This window comes from Bactrocera latifrons, unplaced genomic scaffold, assembly GCF_001853355.1.
Source record: "Bactrocera latifrons isolate USDA-ARS-PBARC rearing strain unplaced genomic scaffold, ASM185335v1 scaffold_39, whole genome shotgun sequence".
In the NCBI taxonomy this organism is placed as follows: domain Eukaryota; kingdom Metazoa; phylum Arthropoda; class Insecta; order Diptera; family Tephritidae; genus Bactrocera; species Bactrocera latifrons.
This window is the reverse complement of record NW_017537034.1, coordinates 283,991-292,157: the sequence shown is the minus strand read 5'-3', so window position 1 is coordinate 292,157 and position 8,167 is coordinate 283,991. Positions and strand designations below refer to the sequence as shown.

Below are 8,167 nucleotides of genomic sequence, written 5' to 3'. Positions count from 1 at the left end.
ATATAAAAAAACATTTAAGGATTATACCATAAACGCATAAAAAATTAAACAAATAAATAATAAACTAAAAATATGTTTTATAATATTTTCAAAATAGCATCATGATTTACTTTTTTAATGTGAAATAACAAGGAAAATTTAAAAAAACCACATTAAAAAGGAAAAAATAAATAATAAATTAAAAATATTTTGTTTGTAGTTTTCCAAAATAACATCATGATATGATGACTTTTTTCTAAGTGAAATAACAAAATATATTTTGAAATAATACCATAACCCATAATATTACTGTATCCATATAAAAAGTTTTTCTTTTTGTTTTAATAATTTTTTTTGTGTTTTTTGCAAGTGTTATATAATTATGTCCAAAAATGTTTTTTTTTTCTTTTGTGCGTTTCGTTCTGTTTTTATGTTTGCATTATCTTTTCGTTTGCATATTATTTGCTCTTTGGTGATTTTAGCTGTATGGTAGGCGTACTAGAAATCCATAGAGCTTAATTACCAAAAACCAAATGATTTTTGCGTTTTCATTTTCCAATGCAATTCATTTTATTTCGTGTGTGTGTTTTCGTTTTCTTAAGTGCGCTTTCGAATATTATTTTTACTATTTACACATTATTTTTATTTAATATTGTTAACAAAAAAAAATAAAAAATAAAAAAATGGTGTGCAAACAACTAATTTGTCAATTTCATTCACCGTTTTCTCCGCAGAACTTTCGCATGATCTCGTTGACTCGGCCGCTGCGCTCGACATACACTCGCCGAAAGCCAAACGCTCACGACAGCATTCGAGCAAACATCGTCTCACCAATCACTTTGTCGATGACACAATATCGCGTAATTACTGCTCACAACCGATGCCCACGATACCGCCAGATTTTACGGACGGTGGCAGCGCCGCCGATGGCGCCAATAACAATCCCGCCGCCGCACAGGAGGCGCGCTTCAATTTCTGCTTCTCACAACCTGCCCTACTGGACGATTTGCTAGTTTGTACGCAAATGAATCAAACACAATCGGCATCGCAGAATGTCTTCCATCGTTTGGTGCGTCGTATGACGCGCTTCTTTGTCACCACACGTTGGGATGACACGGTAAAACGTCTGGTCGCGACCATCGAACGTTTGGGTTTCGCCTGCAAAGTGGGCGATGGTGGTGTGGTCACCATATCAACGATTGATCGCCGAAAACTGCGTTTGGTCTTCAAGGCGTACATTATCGAGATGGATGGCAAAATTCTGGTCGATTTCCGTTTGTCCAAAGGTTGTGGTTTAGAGTTTAAGCGTCGCTTTATTAAAATTAAAGAATCACTGGAGGACATTGTGTTGCGTGGACCGACAACGTGGCCCATTGCGATAGCGACAAATGCTGTGCCTTAAAAAAGTTTGCGTTTTATATGTTCGTTCGAAGGCGTTTTGAAGTTGTACAATGACTGGCATTTCCAATGCAATTTCCAAATATATTATATACATATAAATATGTTTTACACTATCCAATCCAAAGTCAATTTCCTACACAAAATGTATACAAAGAAAATATGTATTCTCTAATTTAGTGTTATCACTCTTCACATGTCTGTTTGCATTATTATTGTTTTTGTATTCACATATTCTCATTGAATTTTCACATATAGTTTTAGTAATTGACTTAGTTTTGTTTTTGGCTGTATTAATTTATTAGAAAACACAAATCAGACAAAATGTTAATATTACACATTTTATGGAAATCTTAGTTAAAAATAAAAAAGACTGCTGAAATAACAGCAAATGAAAAGTTAAATTAAATATGTTTTAATTATATTTCAAGTAACAATAATGTTAATATACGGGTTTTGGAGGCATAACAATTTCTTCTTTAAAAGTTGCCGTGAGAAAAGGTTGTTCATGTGTCTATGATGTTTTTGTTGGAGCTTCAGAAAGCATTCTTGAAGTAAATTCGAGGAAAGGTTCCCGGTTGACAATCCTTGGTCGGATAAAAATCCGGGTCCGTTTGGTTATTTAGACCAGAATGTCGTGGGAACGCGTCTATAAAGCTCTGAACCTCCTTTACAATTAAAATTTTTACACTCTTGCAACATGTTGCTACAAAGCATATTAGTTTTGTACACCTAACGGTTGTTTGTATCACCTAGAAATTATCGGTTATATCTGTATGTATATATTCATTAAGTTAACTTTCTGTCTCCGGATCGCAAAGGGAACTGTGGGACAGCCTTTCAAGCTACTTACGCAAAGCTGCAACCGAAACCAATGGTTTTCGGAAAAGGCAAAAAAACAGCTGGTACGATGAGGAGTGCCGTGTCGCAGCGGAAAGAAAACTAACTGCCTACCCCGCAACGTTACAATTGACCACAACACTTGTGGTATGGGATAGATACCGAGAGTTGAAGAGGGGAGGAGAGGGAGGCGAGATACATTGAAGACAAAAAAGATAGAGGGCGAAATGCTTTAGTACGAAGAGCTTGACAAGCTGGCCAACAGGGCTCATGCCCGAAGATTATACGAAACGATGCGGCGACTAACAGATGGTTTCAAAAAAGGAGCATACTCTTGTAAAAAAAGATGCTCCGACTAACAGAAAGTTTTAAGAACGGAACATACTCTTATAGAACCCTATGATCTAGTAACTGATGCCCAGAGCATACTGAAATTATAGAGGGAACACTTCTTCAGCCTGCTGAATGGCAGTAAAAGCATAACACCAGGAGATGGTGAACACGATTCTCTAACCGATGACATTTGGAGCCATTGTCCGAACCTGACGAAGTTCGAACAGCAAATACAAATAAAATAAAGCGGCGATGCATTGCCGGCCGAGCTAGTCCTATGGCGGCGAAGAACTTATTAGGAGCACGCGTCAGTTTCTTTGTAGCGTATGGTGGGACGAAAGCATGTTAGAAGATTGATATTCATCATATACTCAGTCTTGGAAAAGACCCGTGAAAAGAGGATCGACACACACCACCACTTTATTTCAAAGCTACTTTGGACAGCACGAAAATACTAATGCGGCTGTGTGAATTAACTTTGAGCAGTACCAAAAGCTCTGTTAGAATCAGGAAAAACCAAGCGACTTCTTCAATTTACTGCTGGAAAATGTTTTCTGAGTTAATAATATAATTATTATTATTTTCATCATCCCTAACTATTTTGCAAAGCTCGTGATTTTTGGCTTTACTGAACTCCGCGACTTTTTAAGCATCCATTTCATTAAATTAAACCTGATGTTAAATCAGCACAAATTTTTCCATTAAACTAATAAAAAATTGTCGCAGACAAACTCGAATGTACGCACATACGCACTACTACGTACATGTATACACATGTACATATGTATTTATTTGACATATAGTTGTATATAAGTTAATTTGGTTTTGTCTGAGGCAATAATGAACTAAATCACATACATTTTATGCGCGTAATTATGCAAGTTTTTGAAATCCTAAAGATCGATTGTCTTCAAGGCCGAAATTTCCTCAGCTAGGCAGGCAAAATAAAGAAAAATATTCTTTTTTTGAAATATGTATGTATGTATATGACTAAGCGGTGATTTGTGTGCATATATATGTAGTACATATATAAAAACCTAACAGCTGTCAAATAACTGACGTAATGTACAAAAAGAATGACCTACCCTACGTGGTAGTGTAATATACCTATTCGGTACATACGGTGAAGGTGTGAGAGGGAAGACAATTGCTTCCAGCCTCGGATTTCTCGGGGTGTTCGTTGCTCTGTAACAATATTTTGCAGATTTTTTTATCCAATCATTCACTAAAAACATCCTAATTTGTACTCTACGGCCATGAGTACATAAATAAATATGCTGATATATACATAAACATATACTAGATGTATACACAAACTATATACATATATAGATAATATATAGTTGATCGTAACACTAAGAACACCAGGGACATATTTTTGTGTATTTTGAACAGATATTCGAAAACACATACATAGCTGGTATATACTTTCTCAATCTTTCTCTTTAACCTTCACATAAGACCTTGACATTGATTATATTGAGGAAAAGCAGAACTAGAAGTATTTTAGAGTAAACTTCAAATATCACCTTGACCAAAAATAATATTTTATAATTAAAAATAATAACCTAATTTTCGAATTTTTAGATAATGTGGTTAGTAAGCGGTAGTTACAAGCATTATTATTATTTTTTTATTGCGGTCACAATGTCTACTAAAATTTTCACAACAAATAACAAGCGCAAAGTTGAAACCAATATTTTCATATTAATTTTTTATTAATAATTATTAGCACAATGCTACCAGACAATTATATCCTTGATTAAATACAATTGAAATGGACAATACAGAGTGTCATCGGTATGATTTTATGTGCGTTTTACATAACAACACTAATATTTAACAATTAAGCAATATGTTTTTTGAAATGTTTTGTTAATAAGCCAGTTAGTTAGTTACATTTTATTTTGCACAGCAGTGTAGTAAGAGCAAATAATATTCAAAATAATAAATAATTCGTTGTTTTTGGTCTTTTCTTTATTTTTTCATCATTCTTCTATGCTATTTTATTATACCGAAATGAAATTATCAATAATAATAATTTAAAGTAGTTTTATATAAAAAGAACAGTTAAGAAATAATAGTTCTGTATATAGTTTAAATAAAGTATGTTTAATATAACAAGTAAAATGGTTTACAAGTATGATAAGGTGATGAAAATCATAACTGCGCACAAAATATTATTAACATTTGTTATTGTTGTTTTTGATGGTTTGTAGTAGTAGTAGGTGGCTATACAGTTCAAGGTACTAGGTTTGCATTTATTGTATTCCCGTTATTAAGTTCAACTTAATTTGCCACACCCACATGTTGTTCTCAAAATTTTCTTGAATTTGCCTTAATTGTGCATGTTGGAATCATTAATCATTGCTCAACACTAAAAATTTACTGTGGCTTTCTGAAAGTTTTGCCGGCATACTTCGCTTTGGCGCCCAACTCTTCTTCGATGCGAAGAATTTGATTGTATTTAGCCAAACGTTCGGAGCGGCATGGAGCGCCAGTCTTGATTTGACCAGTAGACAAGCCAACAACGAGATCGGCAATGAAAGTGTCCTCGGTTTCACCGGAACGATGTGATACCATGGTGCCCCAGCCGTTGCTCTTGGCCAACAGATGAGCCTTGATAGATTCGGTGACGGTACCGATTTGGTTGACCTTCAACAACAAGCAGTTGCAGGCCTTCTTTTCGACGGCAGTCTGGATACGCTTGGGATTGGTGACAGTCAAGTCATCACCAACAATTTGGATTTGTGTATTGGCAGTAATGGTTGACCAGGCATCCCAATGATCCTGATCGAAGGGATCCTCAATGGAGACGATAGGGAACTCCTTGATGAATTCCTGGTACAAGTTGGTGAGCTTCTCAGGCGACAACCATTGGGACTTGTCGCTGTTGGGGTTCTTGAAATCCAAATCGTATTGACCGTCCTTGTGGAATTCAGAAGCAGCAACATCCATGCCAATTTCGACCTGTGGGTGGAAAAAATAATTTGTTTTAATATTTAGCAGAGTTTAAGGAAAAATACATCCATTGCTTGTTATATCTTAGAAATACTAATCACGGTAATTTTTTAAACTTTTTGATTGTTTTTTTTTTCAATTAAATTACACCATAATTTGAACATAACTCACCTTTCCGGTGTAACCACCCTTAGCGATGGCATCTTGGATCAAAACCAAAGCTTCCTTGTTGGATTGAATGTTTGGTGCGAAACCACCTTCATCACCGACAGCGGTGGCATCCAAACCGAATTTATCCTTGATGACCTTCTTCAAGTGATGGTAGACTTCAGAGCCGATTTTCATGGCTTCAGTGAAGCTGGTTGCGCCAGTTGGTAGAATCATGAATTCCTGCATGGCCAATTTGTTGCCAGCATGGCTACCACCGTTGATTACATTGAATGCAGGTACTGGCAGAATAATGTTCTTATTTCCAGCCAAATCAGCAATGTGCTGGTATAGTGGTACACCCTTCTTGGCAGCACCAGCTTTGCAGACAGCCAATGAGATACCCAAAATGGCGTTAGCACCGAATTTCGACTTGTTCTCAGTACCATCCAATTTCAGCATGAAGTTATCAATGCCTTCTTGATCGGTGACCTCGAGATTTGCCTTCAACAATTCGGGTCCCAAAGTCTTGTTTACATGGTCGACAGCCTTGGTCACAGCCTTTCCATGATAGCTGTTCTTATCGTTATCGCGCAATTCAAGAGCTTCATGCACACCGGTCGATGCACCAGAGGGTACAGCGGCACGGAAAAGACCCAATTCAGTGCACAAATCAACCTCGACGGTGGGGTTACCACGTGAGTCGAAGATTTGACGAGCGAAGATTGACTTGATAGGCATACTTGAGCTAGTAGAAAAATATAAATAATAGGATAAATTAGAAAAATTGTTTATTTTTTATTTAGTTTATCTAAACAGAATCGAGCTTCTGATAAAAGCTGATATCTACATTTATTTAATTATTAATTTGGCCTCCTTCATATCCGTTATTTAATTATTAAATTCACACGTTTTCATTACCATTATTTGCAATTATGTACTAGTTCTTCTAAGCTGACGAAGTTATTTCCCTTTACTTGCTATTACACATGAAAGTCGTGCTCTTGATATAAATGACCTCTACGTAGCAAATAAAGGTCATAAGAAATTACTACACTATTGAAAAATCTTACCCGGTTATAAAATACATTTACTTTTTAATACAAATATGGAGGCATATTAACTAAAAGTATTCAATAATAATAATCTAAAATTAAATCACGAAAATATATTAAATATTTTTTACAAAACCAAGCACACGGCCTCTCGAAAAATGTTATCTAACTCTTCGCCGTTGTTTAATAAATCGATGGAATTTAATTAGCTAAGATGTTAATATAAATCGTTTGGGTATTTATTGTCATTGCATCTTGTTATTATTGTTATTTTTAATGAAATAATACACTTATTACTTTAATATTTTGCACAAGATTCTGAACACTTACTTTAAGCGTTTAATTAACAAGAATTGTAACCCAAACGGAGACGGAACTTTAGCACCAAAATTCACCAACGGCGATTGTGGAGCAACTGACACTGAGTGATGAGCGAAGAGTACGATTTTACGAGCAGTAGCAGCAGCTGCTTTCGTGGAATACGACCACAGGAACATTTTAAGTATATATAACTCGGTTTTCGTGTAAAGCTCTTTGTATTTCCCCCGGTTGTTGTTATTGTTGTCGCAGTCGCAAATGCAATCGGCGAAATGTACGTGGTAGATCCGTCATCAGCTATTTGCGAAAGCGAGTTAGCCTGTTTCTACCTCCTACTTGTGTGGATTTAAAGTCCCCCCCAAAAGTTGTCGAGACAAAGTCAGCAGCAGTATTACACAGGTAGGACGTTTTTTTGAATATTAAAGCGTTTGCCTATGACACAATAATTTGGAATTGCCGGCGAATGCGGTTTGTGTCGCGTATGTGTGTATAGTGTACGCTTTTGTTCCTCAGTTCCTCTTCCCCACACACTGTGCAGTATGTATTGTTGCAAAACTTTCAGTGACCTTCGTGCAAGGTGACAAGAGCGGATGCCGGCTGAACACAATCCACACTCTCACTATGTGCGGTACCAATGTGAGCACGAAAGAGTACACCAAATACATAAACTTGTGCTTATCTGTGTTCGCAGTGAAAAATAAAGCTTTGCGGAAAGTCTCGAGGTTTTTTCGTGTTTAAATAAGTTTGATAATTTTATTTGGCAGTAAATACAAGTATTAATGATGAATGTTTCAAATATATGAGGAAAAAAGTGTTGGAAAATAGGTACAATAGTGAACAAATGTACCGGATGTACAGCTTAGTCGACAGTTTTGGTGTCTTATTAAAAGCTTTCATTCTGCCATGTTACTTAAAAAATAAAATGAAATTTCCTATTCTCAAACTCAGAATCTCTTAAAACAAAATATTTAGATTATATATGAAAAAAAGAGAGCGAAATTCGAGCACAAACGATATCACATAAGTCCGAAACTGCTATATTTCCATTTCTTGTCACCTATCAGAACTACTTTATCGACATCAACAAAACAATGGAATTGATCAAATTCGCGAAATTCATCACCAAAAACTAAGTT

At 35.8% G+C, this 8,167-nt stretch overlaps 2 protein-coding genes across 5 annotated transcripts in view; one reads left to right on the top strand and one right to left on the bottom strand.

Moving 5' to 3' along the window:
• The window catches only part of LOC108972258 (serine/threonine-protein kinase grp), a 40,066-nt gene extending 38,370 nt beyond the window's left edge, over window positions 1–1,696 (top strand). For all 4 annotated transcript variants that reach the window (XM_018938801.1, XM_018938804.1, XM_018938803.1 and 1 more), the window contains one exon: window positions 714–1,696. In XM_018938801.1, coding sequence (XP_018794346.1) covers window positions 714–1,381 — 668 coding nt within the window. In that variant the 3' untranslated portion in view covers window positions 1,382–1,696. The remainder of the gene's footprint in view (window positions 1–713) is intronic.
• A 2,945-nt stretch (window positions 1,697–4,641) lies between these two features.
• On the bottom strand, window positions 4,642–7,175 carry LOC108972239 (enolase). The gene is made up of 3 exons (XM_018938771.1): window positions 7,044–7,175; window positions 5,683–6,406; window positions 4,642–5,520 (listed from the first exon to the last, which is right to left on the bottom strand). The coding sequence occupies exons 2-3, from the start codon at window positions 6,397–6,399 to the stop codon at window positions 4,936–4,938; spliced, it is 1,302 nt and encodes a 433-aa protein (XP_018794316.1). The 5' UTR covers window positions 6,400–6,406; window positions 7,044–7,175; the 3' UTR covers window positions 4,642–4,935.
• Window positions 7,176–8,167: the final 992 nt, after the last annotated feature.